The 18,004-nt window shown below is 40.6% G+C and overlaps 1 protein-coding gene across 3 annotated transcripts; it reads left to right on the forward strand.

The window, feature by feature from the left end:
* The first annotated feature begins 4,491 nt into the window (after positions 1-4,491).
* On the forward strand, positions 4,492-15,916 carry LOC128091824 (butyrophilin subfamily 3 member A2-like). 3 transcript variants are annotated; one of them, XM_052705182.1, is made up of 13 exons: positions 4,493-4,707; positions 7,068-7,200; positions 8,734-9,090; positions 9,743-10,027; positions 10,764-10,862; positions 11,239-11,265; positions 12,023-12,049; positions 12,489-12,515; positions 12,871-12,897; positions 13,341-13,367; positions 14,008-14,028; positions 14,211-14,237; positions 14,938-15,916. In XM_052705182.1, exons 2-13 carry the CDS (start codon positions 7,128-7,130, stop codon positions 15,471-15,473), a joined length of 1,533 nt encoding a protein of 510 aa, XP_052561142.1. In that variant the 5' UTR covers positions 4,493-4,707; positions 7,068-7,127; the 3' UTR covers positions 15,474-15,916. The 3 variants fall into 3 exon arrangements, with proteins under 3 accessions (XP_052561144.1, XP_052561142.1, XP_052561143.1); XM_052705184.1 differs by lacking the exon at positions 12,489-12,515 and having other exon boundaries at positions 4,492-4,707; XM_052705183.1 differs by lacking the exon at positions 14,008-14,028.
* Positions 15,917-18,004: the final 2,088 nt, after the last annotated feature.

Consider the following 18,004-nt stretch of genomic DNA (forward strand, 5'->3'; position numbering starts at 1 on the left):
CTTAAGAATGGGCGAGGCATAACTCTAATCTATGATTATAGTTCTACATCAGAAGCTACCAGCTAGCAGAGTCTTTCTTAAGGTCTCTGAAATGCTCATTTATTTGCTGAAAATTTGCTTGAAAGAGAGTTTCCTGAAACTTTTCTCATCATTGGGCTTGTGTTGAGGGCTTGTGTTGAGGTCTGGGTTTGTCCAGAGTCGAAAAGTAAAACTGAGAAGACTCTCTAAAACGATTTACTGGTGTTAGTAACTAGAATATGTTCCAAAATAATGACAATATCTTCTTCTTTCAGATGCACTAGAAACTGAGTTGGGTAAGTGGTTTAAAATCTTTGTTTTCTTGGAATATGTACTGCTGCTTTAGGTAACATCAGGCCATGGATAAAATCACAGTGATGGCAATAACTGCACATCAGAAGGAAGCAGAAGACAGTCTTACAGTTACCCAACTGTGCATGAGATTCACAAAACCCTTCTGTCTCTTTTCCTTCTGCAGCTTCTTGGAGAGTTCAGGACAAAGCAGGTAAGCAGACAGGAGAGAAGACAGGAAAATGGTGCACTTCTCTGTCCAAATTCTCCTGAAATGGCAATGCCATGATCTTAGAGATCAGGCAGCTGAGCTGGAGTCACAGGAATAAGCCTGAACGAGCTGAAGTCAGTAGCATAAGCCTTCACTGGATAAAATGAAACAAGGTTTGGATGAGACAATTGGAAATACTGAGAAAAGGAGTTGCAGGATTGTGTTGTTGTAATGTATAGATCCTTAAGAGAATGGATGGAGAAATGGAAAAGTAAAAGAAACCATGTGAAGAGTGAGAGAGTCACCTGGATTTGCCCACGAGAGACTTCATGTCCATGACAGCTCCAAGGGCCTGTACCTGTGGGCTCCTCCGTGTCTGTTGCTTGCCTTCTTTGGGGGAAATGTTAAAAACTTTGTTGAAACAAGACAGGATTACTGAAACCCTGAAGTAATTCAACCAATCTTCCCCTGAAGATGGAGGTCCCAGAGGCTCACTGGATCATTTTTGTTTTCTCCTCCAGTTCCCCCTACTGCAAACAATCAATGCTGACTCCTCAATCTCCAAGAGTCAGGCGCTCCAGATGTTGAGGACAATGCATGAGAACCTGATTGCTTGAGCAGCCCCTTCATAGTCCCATCCTTGTGGGGAAGGAAGGGTTTGCAGCTGGAAAATAATTCTGGCGAGTCATTATCATGTCCAGATTACTTGGATATTCTTCCTGGTCTTTGACTTGTTTATTCAGACTTTTAATTAAAACCATTCAACTGTGTAATGGACTCAGGCAACCCAGTTTTGCATTAAGGGGTAGTTATTCAAGTCTGTGCTGTAAGTCCAGTCGTGTCTGAGTGGACTCACATGGCCACTCTTAAGGAGCCTTGTTCTATTCCATGAGAGCTCTCATGGCTAGTGCAATGAATCATGCTGTTTATTTCAGCAACAGATCACAGATTCGTTTGGATCACCTGTGATAATTACAGTGTCAGCAGCACATGTGCAGGAACCAAGAATGTGAAAGGAAAAAAAAAAAAAGGGAATAACTCTATAGGGATTTCTAAGTTTCATGGGGAAGTGCTCTGTACAGCCAAGTGCTGTCTCACCAGAGATGTGTCCCTAAAGGGGAGAAAGGGAAGATTCTGCCTGTTGAATGAATCCAGAAGCCAGCAATGTCCTCCTAAGTTGTCTACAATGGTATTTTGTCTGAATTCCTTCTCTTCTAGGACATTTTAATAGGATTTTTTTCCCTTTCATGTAGGCTTGTTTAGCAAAAAAGAAAACCAACCAAACTACACACATTAGTTTAAGAACAGATAGATTAGTTTACCAAAAGGACTTCATGTGTGCTTGTTCTAAGATTTTCCAGTTTAGCGTTGCTTGGTATGTGAACAGCCTTGTTTTGCTTGATCCTTGCTTCACTGAAGCCACAACTTTTTATCTATCCCAGTAGTATGTACTGGGAGCTCCCTTGTATCCACCGGGTGTTTCATATAAATTGTTTTGAGTTATGGTGTAGCAAGATAAAAAGTTGTTCATTATGGCGCAACAAACAGGAAATTTGCCAAATGGGGGAAAAAAAGCTCAAGGTAGTCCAAAAGTCACTGTGAAGAATCTAAAGCTGAAATAAGGAAGTAGGTGCTCATACAGATGTACCACGTATGCCCAAAGAGACACCAGCATACATTAAAAAGCTCTTGAAAAAATAATGGATATGTACATCATTTCTGGTAAAAATGTTGCATGTGTATGTCTTTACTGCTTAAAAACTGTAAAAAACTCAACTGTACTGTTGGACCTGAACTCCAAGAGTCTCAAGCATGCTTTATCTGCCAAGTTGCCCGGTATGTGTCCTGAATTAAAAGGAATGCCTGCTTTTTGACACCGCATTTGAGTTAGAGTGTTTTCTTCCCAGACTTTCTGATGATCCTTTCAGGTACCTTATTGTCACTTTGTGCCTTCAGGACCTTGTTGTAGCATCCTGTCCATAAAGAGTGAGAAGGGCTGACCAGATTCACAAATACCAGCAGACATCACAGTCTTGAACTGACAAACAGCAATGAAGACTGCAGAGAAAATGATGACCTGAGGCCTCTTTCAAGCATTCTTTTATGCATGCTAGATTTACAGGTGCACCATCCCAAGATTGTAAGCAAATAAGTCCGCAATATCAGGTTTCTCAAAAGTGACTCGTCATCCATATCTTTGTTGTGATTGATTAAATGGAAAGCTGCTGGCTCAGGGTGACAACCCTGCAGGCTCCCAGTTCCATGGTACCACCAAATTCCCATCTCTACATGTTTATCTCAGTTTGGCTGAATGGTTTTCACTCTGCTCTACAATTGTAACGCTTACAGTCAGCACAGCACATTCTCCTGGTGTTAGTAACATCGAAATTTGCCAGTTTATGTTGTTTAGAACAGACTCCCTGCATATTCACCTCATTCCACCATGGAAGTTTTCTCCACTCTGTACTTTCTCTTAAGAGTGACTGCAGTCACTCAATCTTCATAACATTTATAAGCAACTGGGGAGGTCGAATGCAGTTTTATGAAGATCACAGCTCAACAGGTTCTTGGGCTGCTCACTTTTGATAGAGTAAGATGATTGGATCAGACTCATAGCACTGCCCAAGCTGCAGAAAGCAAAGATAAGAAATGGGTGAAGAATGTTCTGCCTGCTGTAAGTGAAGGTCAGGTTCGAGGCCATCAAAAGGACCGGAAGGTACACAAGTTGAATGGATGAAGCAAGGTCTGTGGGTACTGAGTACTAGCAGGTGAAGTTGTCATGCCTCTATCCATCGTATTTGAAAGGTCATGGCAGACTGATGAAGTTCTCATTGACTGGAAAAGGGGAAACATAACCTCCATTTTCAAGAAGGAAATAAAAAAGAAGATCCAGGGAACAGCAGGCCAGTCAGTGTCACCTCTGTGCCTGGAAGCATCATGGAGGAGATGCTCTTGAAGGCCCTACTAAAGCACACAAGAAATAAAGATGAAGTGATTGGTGGTATCCATGGCTTCATCAAGGGTAAGTCATGCCTGACAAATTTAGTGGCCTTTTAGGATGGAGTTACAGCATCAGTGGATAAAAGGACAACAGACATCATCTACCTGTACTTGTGTAAAGCGTTTGGCACTGTCCCACATGACATCCTGGTTGCAAATGATGCCAAGCTGAGTGGTGCAGCTGACATGGTAAGAGGGAAGGGATGCCATCCAGAGGGACCTGGGCAGGATGGACAGGTGAGCTCATGTCAACCTCATAAAGCACAACAAGGTCAAATACAAGGTCCTGCACCTGCTTTGAAGCAATCTCAAGCACAGATACAGACTAGGAGGAGGATGACTTGAGAGCAGCCATGAGGAGAAGGATTTGGGGATGTCACATAAGCCAGCAATGTGCACTTTCAGCCCAGAAGGCCAAAATTTATCCTGGGTTACACCAAGAGAAGCTTGGGTGACTCAGCATGTCGAGGTAGGTGATTCTGCCCTCTACTCTGCTCTCATGAGAGCACACTGTCACAACCCCTTAGACTGGTCTCTCTGTCCTTGATGGGGATTTCTGTTTAATGTAGTAACTGTCAAGAAGTCAGACAAAAATATGAGCTTGTGAAGTGAGCTCACATGAACCTTATGAGATTCAACAAGATCAAGTGCAAGGTGTTGCAACCTGCTCACAGCCATCCCAGAATTGTGTACAGACCGGGCAAAGAACTCACTGAGAGCAGCCCTGCACAGAGACAGCCAAGGAAAGCTTGGATGGGTCCTGGGCAACCTGATCCAGTTTCTGATTTAGTGGGATGCAAAACTGTCCACAGCTGGGGAGCTGGAGCTCAACGAGCTTTAAGGCCCCTTCCAACCTAAGACATGTTTCAGTGAGATGTAATGCACACATGAGGAAGTGTTTGAAACAGAAACCTGTTGCTGCACTTTGGATCTAGGTGGGTAGGGAAATCAAAGCTTCAGGTATCTCCTACAATCTGTTGGACCCAAGGGCAATGATTTGCTATGGGTGAAAGTTCAGTCTTTCATACTAAACAACTTCAGTGAGCAAATTACTGAAGTCTACTCTCTATACAGCTATGGAAAATGGAAATATTTGCATTCACATGAGAACAGCAAAGTGACAGAGACCCCTCAGTTCTGCAATACACACTGAATTTAAAATGGATCATTTGGATCTTGGTATCCAGGTAAGGAATGAAGGCCTGGCTGAATCAGTGTGGGACATGATTTATATTTCCAAGGGAATGATCTCAGCCCTGGATTAAAACGGCTTCTTTCTCAGCTGGATCAGTGGGAATGCTCTTGGTCTTCTGCATGTGGCATTTTAAACAGTTTGCTAAAAGTTGTCTAAGGTCCTTTCTTTCTACTGCCTTCATGTAGATATTAAGACAGTTTGTTTCTTAAGAATGGATGAGGCATAAATCTAATCTATGATGACAGTTCGACAGCAGAAGCTATCAGTTAGCAACTTTCATTAAAGTCTGAAAAATGCTCATTTATTTGCTGAGTTGCTTGAAAGAGAGTTTCCCAAAACTCTTCTTATGACTGGGGTTGTGTTGAGGTCTGAAATATGCTGATTCTGAAATATATTTTCACATACGGGAGAAATTTACTTTGCTCTTAGTGTGTCAGAAATATAGACTTTTCATTTTCCGTTTTCTTTTTCTTTCTCTGGTTTTTTTTTCTTTTTCTTTTTCTTTTTCTTTTTCCTTTTTTTCTTTTTCCTTTTCCTTTTCTTTTTCTTTTTCTTTTTCTTTTTCTTTTTCTTTTTCTTTTTCTTTTTCTTTTTCTTTTCCTTTTCTTTTTCTTTTTCTTTTTCTTTTTCTGTTTCTGTTTCTGTTTCTTTTCCATTTCTTTTCCTTTTCCTTTTCCTTTTCCTTTTCCTTTTCCTTTTCCTTTTCCTTTTCCTTTTCCTTTTCTTTGTTTTTCTTTTTCTTTTTCTTTTTCTTTTCCATTTCTTTTCCTTTTCCTTTTCCTTTTCCTCTTCCTTTTCCTTTTCCTCTTCCTCTTCCTCTTCCCCTTCCTCTTCCTCTTCCTCTTCCTTTTCCTTTTCCTTTTCCTTTTCCTTTTCCTTTTCCTTTTCCTTTTCCTTTTCCTTTTCCTTTTCATTTATTTTACTTCACTTTAATAAAGAAAGATGCATGAAGTTATAGCTGCAGTTTTTTATCCTTTTGATTCTTTCTTCTTTCCTTCTGTCAAGATCTCGGTAAAGCTAGATCTACTGCCTAGTGATTAGTAGGTCAATAGAAAGAGCAGTGTATGAATGCAGTTACAATCCCTGGCATGACATTCTGCGCTTGCAATTTCTCGCTTCCATTTAAACTCTTTAAGCTCTTTACTCTTCATGATTCCCTTTTTTTTAAAAAAAAAAAAATATTTGCTTATTTATCCATTTATTTTTGTTAGAAAATAAAAATGCACGTTTGCCTTCACAAGTGAACGCTATGCATGTTCTTCAAGCTTATTTCCATGTGCACAGTGTTACTACTATGCCCTAGAGAAATCAGTCCCTTCCTGTGCGGAGATAGGAGAGGCTGTACTGGAGTAGTTTTGATTGGATTAAATTTATTTCAGAGGTTGTATGGAAACCTCTGCTTGGGGAAAAGCAATTACGTGTTATGTTAAAAATATATGAAGATTGAAAAATGTAGAGAGACTCTTTAAGTTTACAGTTCTAGAATTTGCGTGTCTATATATCATTCCCATTCTTCTTTAGAGTAACCTGATAAGTTACATTTCATTTTTCCTATGTATTTCTCTCCAAGGAGTTCTATCTTATTAGTTAGGTAATAGAAACTACTTTTACTATGCATACATGCCAGGAATAATCATTCGAACTCCAACACGTGGCACTTAGGTCAGGAATCTTCCAAGCTGAATGCGTGGTTCCATGGCAAACACATCTGTTAGTGCTAAAATACTACTCTATTCAAAAGGGAAAACTGGGATGGGATGGGAAAACTGTTCCTTAGTCTTTTGATATTTTCAATATTCATGACTTCCTCCATAAAGAAAATGCAAAGACAAGTCACATTATTTTTCAGTGAGTAAGAGAATTCACATATGGAATTAGAGTGCAGATTAAATGTTTTCTAGTGAGACCTAGAAATGAAGGCGCATTTCATGTGACAAGCTTACCTTAAAATTTCCCCTGTCTGAAGGTAACAACCATACATCCTCCAGTGTCTACATTTATTCTGTCTTCATCTACAAAAAATGACTAGAGTTTTCCTAAACACGAGGTGTCTTTTAGACCCTTCAGGGATAGGACTGTAAAACACCCTTCTGATCCATTCTCATGTCTTTCTAAGTCAGAAATACCTCTCTCGGTCTCTGCAGGACAAGTGGAAGTCTTAGAATCTTAACATAAGTCATAGACTTCCATTCTAAACAACATATTCATTCATTTTCCTTATTTTTCTTCCACGAAACATAAGCATTTTAAAGGGTTTATCTTTGTATCACTCCACATACTTTGATATCTATATAAATATATGCCTTTCATTCCCAATTCGGTCTTCTAATTTTCTGTTCCATACTTGGAAAGATTACAGGCATGTGGTAAGATTTGGCCTTGGTTACTGAAGGCATCCAAACCTGCGTGGTGATGGCTTCCAGATTTCAGCACACAGTGAATCTTCACATTATAATTTTCCTACAGATAGTTCATTTGACCAAAGGTAAGTCTGGGTTTTGTTCTAATTTCATTTAAATGGTACTAAATTTCCAAAGCTGATGGGTTGTTCTAGAACTTAAAAACAAACAAACAAACAAACAAAGAAAAAAAAAAACAGGAATTGAAAGAAATGAAGAAATTTACTTGTGTGTTTTCTTATAGCATTATACATAGATTTACTGATTTCTGAGATTGTTTTTTCAGGGAGCTTTCTTTTTTTCTTTGCTTCAACTCCTTTTCTCAGCTCAGCTAGTCCTGTCACTTAATTGGGCGCAGAAACCTACATTTCTGTGGGTATTGTCCACTTCTGTGTGATGGTGTAGGAGAGTAAAATCTGCAAAGGTCTGCGAGAATATTTTCCAATAAAAATCAAAATTAATTATGCCTAATTTTCATAAATGACCATATTTTAACAAAGAATTTCACATGAAATCTCTTTCCTGTTGTGTGTTTCATCTCACAAGTGAACATATGATTGGCATCTGATATTAGGTAGGCATAAGCTTGCTTTTTGAATTAAAGCTTTACATAATGAGCCTATCTTTCTTCATGGTAGTATGCCATTTCTGCCTCAGAATCTGTCTGCAAATTAAGCACAGTTTTTCCAATAACCCTTCCCTGAGGTTACCCTGCATTCTGAGTGGGTAAGTGATGGTGTTGAACAACAGCAGAGGACTGAAAAGTCTTCTTCCACTTACAAAACTGACATAGAATCATAGAACGGCTTGGGTTGGAAGGGATCTTAAAGCCCTTCCAGTTCCAACCCCCTGCCATGGACTTGTTGCCATCTAGGTCAGACTTGTACTAGATCAGGAGGGCCATCCCAAACCATCATCAAGTAACTCCACAGTTTCTGTGGGCAGCACCTCACCACCATCTCAGTGAAAAATTTCCCCTTGATGTCTAATTGCAATCTCGCATCTTTCAGAATAACTAGTCCTATCACTGTCAGACTGTGTAAAAAGTCACTCTCCCTTCTGTTTATAAGCTCCCTTTATGTGCTGGAAAGCTGCAATGAAGTCACAAACGAGCTTTTTCTTTTCCAGACTTAACAAGACCATCCCTCTCAGTCTCTTTACATAAGAGGTGCTCCAGTCCTCTGAGCATCTCTGTGGCCCTTTTCCAGACTTATTCCAACACTCCTCATGTTTCTCATGGTGGGGGTTCCAGGTTTGAGCACAGCACACCTTATGAGGCCTCACATAGTAGAGGGGGACAATTCCCACCCTCTCCCTGCTGCTACCCCTCTGTCAGTGCAGCACACAATGTCTTTTGGGCCACAAGTGCATATTGCTGGCTTCTTATCCACCAGAATCCCCAAGTCCTTACCGTGATGGGATTTCTTCCTCTCCATTTCAAAGTAGGAAATTATTGAAATAATTCTTGAGATAACATCCTGACCAACAGCATTTTCTGATACACTGATTTTTATCAGAATGGAAGACCTACATTCACTAACTGACATTACTGCTTCCTATACAAAATGCTAATGAGAACATCTGTGTTTGGCAAGATTTACATCTACATCTTATTTCAGGTCAGTTAAGAATTATACCTCCTTACGATCCTGTGCTTGGAGTTGTTGGAATGGGAGTCACCCTGCCCTGCCAGCTGGAAGCTAAGACAATCTCAGAGGGAGTACTTGTTCAGTGGACAGTAATTGGAAATCCCGTAAACTATGAAGTGACTACTTATGATGGAAGAAATGCACAGAATCCAGTAAAGGAGAATAAGGCATACCTGGGCCGTACAAATTTTTTTCTGAGTGAAGTTACTAAGGGGAACTTATCCCTTCACCTGAAAAATGTCATGGTCTCTGACAAAGGGAAATACATCTGCAGTGTCTCTTTGGAGAACTGGTACGATGAAGTGGTGGTTGACCTGAATGTGGCAGGTGAGTGGAATGTCTTTTCCAAGGTTCCAAAACCTTCCAAAAAGGTGCTTTTGACTTCTTACTCAGTGCAGTTGTGAATCTTTGGTAAGGACGATGGGGCTCTGTTAGCCGTGAGGAAGACCAGCCTCCACTCTGGTAGTCTTCCTTCATTGACATCTGGACACTAAGAATATCTTTTTAACATTCTCTTACATGTGGGTATGAAAATGTGTAAAGAGAGTAGAGCTGAATGCTGCAATAAAGCAAACCTATTTATGTAGAAGTGAGGCAATTGTAGGCTAGCTGAGAGGGTATTTTGTGTTTCAACCCATTTTTGTTGCCCCATCTTACACATCACTTTTCTTGTCCAGTATTCCAACTGTAGTCTCATAATAGTGTCATCCAAATCTATTTCAACAGCAAATTTTCTGCTAGTCAGTACGGTGTCGTGATTATTCCTTTTCATTTTTATTTCAAATTATTTATGAAGGTATCAAAAATGTCTGAAAAAAATTTCTTTATCAGTACAGGAAGAGAGATGCTGCATACAGGCATCTCCATCTGTTCAACTCACACAGTGTGTTTATGGACAAATCTGAGGAAGATCTTTCCAACATGGGCTGCTCAGTCAGAGAATATCTCATTGCCTGTTTGTTTCTTTCCTTCTCTACAGCTCAAGCTAAGCACTCTGCAGTTCATATGGATGGCCACGTGGATCAGGGCATTGGCGTCACCTGCAAGTCCCAGGGATGGTTTCCACAGCCTGAGGTAATTTGGCTGGACAGCAAAGGACAGACAAGGAAGGAGAAAGTGGTCACACAAAGACTGCAGACTTCTTCAGGCCTTTTTGACGTTGTCAGTTCCATGGCCCTAGAACCAGGAACGGACATGGAAGTCTCCTGCAGAATAGTCAATGATATCCTCAATACAGCATGTGAATCGCGAGTCCTGGTTTCAGGTAAGTGAACTCCAGGGCTGATATTTATGAGAACCAGTTTGCTGGCTGCTGTCCTTCATCTCTCCATTTTTCCCAGAGAGATTCTGGATATCCAGAGAAGACATAAATGGCAAGTGCTGAGATGGATAACGTTATAAGAATTAAAATTTCATATTACTCATTAAGTTCAGAATTCATCTTATCAAGAAATATTAGTCAATTCTCATTTATCATCACGCGAGAGCACTGAAATGATTTGGAAAGGGAATGATTTAGAAGTGCCTGTAGGAAATGATGAAGGTCTGCTCTCATCCTCTTTCTCTCCTTGACAACAGCATGATGACTCTGCACAACAGCAGCTGCCACCCTCCCATTTGGATCTTAATTTCAAAAGTAAAGCAGAAGAATCCTTTTTTTTCCATCTGAAATAGCACTATAGACAGTTTTTCGTTCCCAAAAACTTCATCTATAAGGACAATAATTAAAATAATGTCCTCAGATGGATCACTCAACACATACTTCTTATAGGAAGGTGGCAACTCACAATACATGAGATGCTCTGTCAATTTCTCTACATGGCAATGCACCGTGGAGAATGGGAGGGCAGCCATAACTGCCACAGATGGCAAAAAGAGTCCCAATGTGATACAGTACAGCAAAAATTATAGCATTAAATTCACATGCCTTAGACACTGGCCATGTCCTAGAGTTTTTTTCACAAACATTCACTGAAAGGAACACTGTTTATATTTTACAGAGGTCTTCTTTCCATCCACTTCACCTTGGATGACCGCATTCCTTGTGATTATATTTTGTGCTGTGGCTGTTATTGCTGCTGCAGGCTATAAGCTGAAGAGTAAGTATTTACACCAACAACAGCTGATATGGAAGTCATAACCACACTGCAAAGTGCAGTTAATGGAAAATGAAGTGTCATTTCAATACGAGTGTGAGAAAGAAAGAGACAGGAATGAGATGGAGAGAGGAAAAAAGTGATAGGTGTGTGAGAGTGATATATGTGTGAATGCACAGAACATCCTTAACAAGGAGGTTGTTTGTGAGATACAATTTTAAGTGATCACAAATGATAAATAGGCACTGAATACGCGGCTCATCTTTAGAACAGTGCTTTTTTAGAAATAAAACTCATATTGGGATTATACTATGATAATTTAAACAGATTTTTTTTTTTTTTCTTGGGGAAATAATCAAAATTCTTCTTCCTTTTCCAGTTCATTATACAAGAAAACAAAAAGAAGGTGAGTAACAAGGGGGCTAAGTAAACCCACACAATCCTACTTTGGGACAATAGCCTCAATTTTTGAGCTAGCAACAGTCTCAGAAGCATTTTCATAGATTACTGTTCCAATAAGAATGCAGGAACAATCAATACTAAGACATTTCAGTTTTGTAATGCACCAAGGTGCATTGCCTGTTTTTTCTCATCAGCTACAAGTATCACCACTGCTGCCTCAGCAGGGAGTTGTGCTTCCACCACTCGCAGGCAGAGCCAGTTGTCAACACACACAAACTCTTCTCTCTAGTGTCACAATAAAGCCAAAAGTTTCTGTAGCTTCAGAGGCAAAAGCAAACTGCGTTCGTTCAACAGGTCCCAGAAACAAGAATTTGTTGCATACTGATGTGTCAACACCAAACAATGAATCCAATATGAATATGAATTATTCATAAGCCTGCCTTCTTGTGTAAGGAAGTTCCTTCTGCCCACAATATTTCTCCAGACAGGAGATAATTGCAGGGGTTCTTTTGTGAATGCCTGAGAATATCCCTGTTCCAGTAGCTCATGTTTCTTCTAGTATTTTTAAGATGCTCTTCTACTAAAAATACTCCCCTGTTATAATGATTTAGTTGTTGTTCTGCAGAACTCATGGGCTCAACTTCCACTGAGCATTTCAGATTATTCTATTCTATTTTTTTTTTTTTTTTTTTTTTGAGATGGTGAATATTTAAATCAATAATTAATATGACAATTTTTGTTGTCTGCTGTTTTATTCTTAGAAACAACGATGGACGAGCTCAAAAAGAGTAAATACTCCTTTTCTCCTATTATTAGATGTGATCACAGAGAGAATAGATTTCAACTCTATGAGGAAATCATTACTGGGGAGAAGAGCTGGTGGGAGGAGGGGTGTGTGGATTTCCTGCTTGAAATCTAAGGGACATGACAGGTAACTAGATGAGATTGAGATATTCAACAGGTAGGAGCCTTAAAGCGGCTGTATGGATATCATTTCATCCTTCTTACTGGTTGTGAAGTTGTGTGTTGAGTTACCAGGTTGTCATTTGGCTTCTTCATTGCCCTGCAGCATATCCTTCTTTTGCTCCCCAGGTAGATTGGAATAATCACAGTTGGTCCTATGTAAACAGATCATGCAGGAATTAGCATTCAGAACAATGAGTAATGTCTGTTTTACAATTTGAGACTGTAACAGACACAATGATAATCAGATGTCATCTCTTTCAGACAAAGAGGATTTGGAGAAAGACTTAGGTAAGAAGATGGTTTTGATAGTTCTTCAACTTCTTCTGGTCAGCAAGCTATTTACATCCCCAAAAGAGCAAATGAGATGTAGAACATTTTGATATGAAGTTCTGGATGTGACTGTTTCTTTTATCAAATATTATTGCGACCTGCGCTGATGGTTCATCACAAATCCAAAGATTCAAAATATGATCCATTTTCCATGAACCTTTTGGAGCTTTTGTTATTGAGTGCAATGGCATAAATTTTAAAGCATATCTGATCATCCTTTGAACTTTCTTTTAAAAAGCAACTGTTCAAGTCAGTAATGTTTGCTTTTTCTTTTCTTTTTCCTTTGGTATTTTCTGTCTGCTGGTCAACTTAGACTCAGAGAAGAGGACACGTGATGCAGGTAAGGAAATACTGCAAACAAGACAGTTTTGATGCATTCTTAGAAGTAAAAGGGAAAGAAACTCAGCTATTTCAGTAAAAATCAAGGCAGCTTGTTTCTAGTTAAATGGTTAATGCATACATTAAATGGCTATGAACATTATTATACAGCATGGCTATGCTTCTAGAAGCCCTGAGATACTTTCTTTCCTCTCTGTAATCCACCCGCCTTGAGTTTTGCTGGCCATACAAGAGTTTCTTGAAGCTCTAGTTTATGGCTCCTGTGCTTTTTCCCTTCTTGGTCAAACCTTTAACATATAATTGACAATATTTGCCTGGTAAATTTTAAAGGAAACTTCATTTCAGTGTTGAATTCTCAATGTGTGAATTATCTGCATCATACTCAACTCTGAATCCTCACCTCCTCGAGATTCCTTCTCACTTATTAAAGCCGTTATTTTGCAGGATACTCTGCAACGAAACATTGGCTTGGTAAGATAACAACTATAAATCTTACTCTTGTGAACCTTACAAAAAAATAAAGTATTCAGACCAGTGTGAGGAAGCCACACATGAGCAGGAACAGACTGCACCGACCTCATCGCAGTTCAGATCTCTTTCCTCCTTCAATGCAGATGTCAAGAGGCATGCTGTAAGATTTTCCTGAACTGTGATTAATCCTTGCCAGAAGCTGCTATACCTAAAGCTAGGACAGATCTACAGGCAGCCATAACGTGCTATGAATTGTTTCACTGCAAAAAGATCTGCTGGCACTGGTTAATGGAAAGCTGGACATGAGCCAGCACTGTGCCCACACAGCCCAAAAAGCCAACTGTATCCTGGGCTGTTTCAAAAGATGCACCTCAGGGGAGCTGATCATTTCCCTCTACCCTGCGCTGCTGAGGCCTCACCTGAGGTACTGAGTTCAGATGTGGAGCCTCTCCTGCACTAATTCAAAACATGCTAGTATTTACATGTTGTGTAGCTTGATGTCCTGTGGTCTGGGTTTGTCCAGCTTTGAAAAACTGAACCACAACACAGACAAATCTCATATAAAGATTATTGGTGTCAGTAACTAGAACATCCTTTCAACAAAATACATTTTAATAACTAGAATGTATTTTTCTTGCAGACATACTAGAATGTGAATTGGGTAAGTGGTTTTAAAGTTTTGTTTTCTTGGAATACGTGCTGCTGCTTTACGTAAAGTCAACCCTTGGGATGAATTTCAGTGATGGCAATAAATGCACAACAGAAGGCAACGGAAGACAGGCTGACAGTTGTGTAATCACACAACAGATTCACAAAACTCTTTCCTCTCTTTCTCCTCTGCAGATTTCTGGAAAGCTCAGGACAAAGCAGGTAAGCAGACAGAAGAAAGGGTAGGAAAATGGTGTATTTCTCTGTCCAAGTTCTCCGGAAATGACAGTGGCATGATCTTAGAGGTTGGCCAGCTGAGCTGGAATCACAGGAATAAGCCTTCGCTTTAAATGGATAAAACAAAATGAGGCTTGGAGGTGACCATTGGAAACACTGAGAAAAAAAGTTGCAGAATTGTGTTCATGTAAGGACTGAATGTATAATAATAATAGCAATAATAATAATGATCATAGAATCGTGGATTATGGAATTGCTCAGGTTAGAAAAGACCATCAAGTTCAAACACAGCCTAACCAAGCTACCCTAACTCTAGCAACACTCCACTAAATCATGTCCCTGAGCACCACATCCAAACAGTTTTTAAAGACATCCTGGGATGGTGACTCAACCACCTCCCTGACACAATGGAAAAGTGAGAGAGAGTAATTAATTATAAAGCATATGAAGACAGTGAGAATCACCTGGATTTGTCCACAAGAGAGACATCATGGCTATGACAGCTCCAAGGGACCTCTCAGTTCCTACATGTCTGTTTCTTGCCCTGTCTGGGGAAAACATTTCAATTCCTTGTCAAATCATGCCCAGATTACTGAAGCCCTGAAATGCTTCAACCCATTTCCCACTCCAAAGATATGTTCCTGAAACACTTTGCTCACTGGGTCATTGTCATCTTCCCCTCCAGTTCCCTTTACTGTGAATTCTGAATGCCAACTCCTCAAGATCCAAGTGCCAGGAGCTCCAGATGTTGAAAGCAATGCAACTGAACCTGCTGACCTGAGCAGCCCCTCCACAATCCCTGTCCTGGTGGCAAAGGAAGGGTTTGCATCTGGGAAACACTACTGGGAAGTGGATGTGGGCCAGCAGCAGGACTGGGTGCTGGGGGTCATGAGGCACAAAGGGAAACAAGAGGAGCAAGGGATACTTGCAAGAGGGGACTTCTGGGCTCTGCAGAAAACCAGGGGAGAGGTTTTCTCTATCAAAGGAAACAACAGGCCAGAGAAGAAGGAAATGAATGACGCAATGATTGGTGTGCTTCTGGATTTGGAGGAAGCACAAGTCTACTTTTATGATGCAAAGAAGAGAAGCAAAGCATTGAGAATATCTATAAGCCTTGGAAAGGAATCTGCAGAAGTGTTTCACCCTTTTCTATCGAAAGGGGAATTGAGATTCATGCCTGTTTGTCATCAAAATATTCCTGTTCCATTAACGAATCCATAAATTGCACAGAGAATTGTCTAGGGAAGGACAGTTCAGTCAAAGGTAAAAGGGAGAAATCACGAACAAACGTCAGCATTATGTAAAACAAAATGAGAAAGAAAGACGTAGATAAGAAAGGCACAAAATTCTAGAGAGGACAAAAGAACCAGTTAGGATTATTAGGTTGGAGCCATATTCAGAAAACCCTGGTTAGTTGATTGAGTTCTTGTTATTGAGTAAGAAAGTCTCAAGTTTACAAAACATATTCAGTTCCCAGAAGTGACAGCTGTAATTTAGGAGGTGCTATACAACCTGTCTTTCCATCACTTTGCTGCGGGAGGAATTGCATCCATGCTCATTTCCAATTTGCGTTTAAGTTTGTTGGAATCCATTTAATTAGGCAAGCCCAATTCCACTATATTTGTATCAAGTAACTAAATAAATGTTACCTGATGGAAAAAAAACATATTTAAACATATTTTCTTTCGTAAGCACATTAGAACATTTACGGTTAGATACAGTGATGTATGAGCTATGGTGTCAGCCAGCGGAGTGAAGGGTCCTACTGTCAGCAGGTAGATGGCCTTGTGGGCTCTTAGCCTGGGATGGTGCCCATGGGGATTGTTGTGTGTGGACTGGGTGCAACTACTGGAGTTAAGCCAAGGGTGTCAGCCACAGATGTGGGGTCAGCTACAGGAGTGAGTGAGGGTCCTGGTATCACGGTTGGAGAGTTGTCTCCAGGACTTGGGAGGGCACCACGGTCTATGAACCCAGAGTGCCAGACACTTGGCAGATCAATGAGTGGTCTGGGGGTCTGCTACTGGAGTCAGGCTGAGCTGTAGGCTGTAGAACTGCTACTGAAGTGAGCAGGGAGGGCCCGGACGTGATGTACTGGAGCAAGTGGGGGTCTTCTACTCCCAGCCATGGGAAGAACTAGTCTGTTTTCCCAGATACTGGTGGGACTGGTGTGAGTGAGACAAGTGTCTCCACCCCAGAGGCAGAAGTAGGGCATTGGGTTACAGCCCATGAGCCTGGTGTCACCTGCTGAGTGCATCAAGTATGTGCATCTTCACCAAACAGATGTGCGTGGGATAAGCATGTGTATTGACTCGTAAAGTTTAAGCTGGAACAGCCTGTAAGAAGTGGGAATCCTGAAGTCTGAGTCAGGTGATTGGTTGGTGGGTTTGTGCTGGTACGCCCAGGGGAACTTGCAAACATGGTGTGCTTGAGAGACAACTCTAAGCATGCATGTTGCAAGAGAACTTCAAGATGGGCTACATGGCAAAGCAGACAACCCTTAATTCCCCCAACACATGGGAATCAAATCTCTCCTTGCTGGGCACCTTTCTGTGATGCTCTTTCCAACTTCAGACACTTCCAGGATGATCTGTGTCAAAGGTGTCATTAAATGCAATAAGGTAATTTCTTAAGTACTAAATAACAGGAGGGCTACTGCTTTTATGCTTTCTATTGGTTGACCCTCTGCATTTATTCCCCTGCCTTGTTATGATCTTCACTCTGATATGTCCTAGGAAATTTCTTTGCCCAGGATGTCTTCTAGCAACCTAAGTTTCCCTTTTCCCTTGTCTCTCACCTGCTGTGTACTGAGGGTCACCAGCATGCAATAAATGCAAAGCAACTGGCAGAGGGTGTCTCTTGATCAATGACATGAAACATCAAGGAAGAATGTAATTAAGCCTTGCACTTAATCGTTGAAATTGTACAGTGGCAAGCAGAGAATAAGAGTCATGCTTTGGATCACAGCTTCTCTGCACAAGAAGAGAGGAGAGAAGGCTGAGCATTCATGACTGTGCTGGGCAGCAGCTGCTGCCAGCCATAAGGATAAGGGATATCAGGGCAACTGACATGCCACTTCCAATTCAGTCACTGAATTGAACACATTCCTGACACTCTCAATGGAAATCCAGACTGTAGTTTGTTCTGTTCATTATACAGACAGCAGTATGTTCACTGGCTGCGTAGAGTTTCTTGAATATCCTGTAATTGTGATAGTCTGATATATTGAACATAACAAGACTTCAGTGCCAAAACTGGGATCACTCAGTGTTTAAGTCAAGCTGCCCTCAGCTCCTCTGATTTTTGTGGACAAGCTAGAATACAAAGGGACTTATATTCTCCCCAACTTCTTTAAGGCAACACCAGCACATTAGGATCAGGTGTTCTAACAGCAGTAGACACCAACGAAGAGTGAAGTAAAGATATTCTTGCTCTGGCAGAGGATATTCTGAAAACTGTGTGAAGGAGATTGTGCATGCATCCTAAAATAGGTTCTTGAGCATGTATCCATACTCTCCTGAGGAGAGAAAAAGATGAAATCCATGAATCTAGAAATAGCAGGAAGGGCAGGAGAGGTCAACAACAAATTCACTGACAGGTAAGCTTAGAAATCTTCATCTTCATGTGTGAATTCAGTCTGTACTCACTAAAATTGAGAGGGTATTAGTACCTTGTAAATTCTCCTGAACACTTTTCAGACCAAATACCAAAATGAGGATGGCTGGAACATATTCCACACCATTTCCAAGTGAAAG

Source organism: Tympanuchus pallidicinctus, unplaced genomic scaffold (assembly GCF_026119805.1).
Source record: "Tympanuchus pallidicinctus isolate F22 unplaced genomic scaffold, pur_lepc_1.0 scaffold52, whole genome shotgun sequence".
In the NCBI taxonomy this organism is placed as follows: Eukaryota; Metazoa; Chordata; class Aves; order Galliformes; family Phasianidae; genus Tympanuchus; species Tympanuchus pallidicinctus.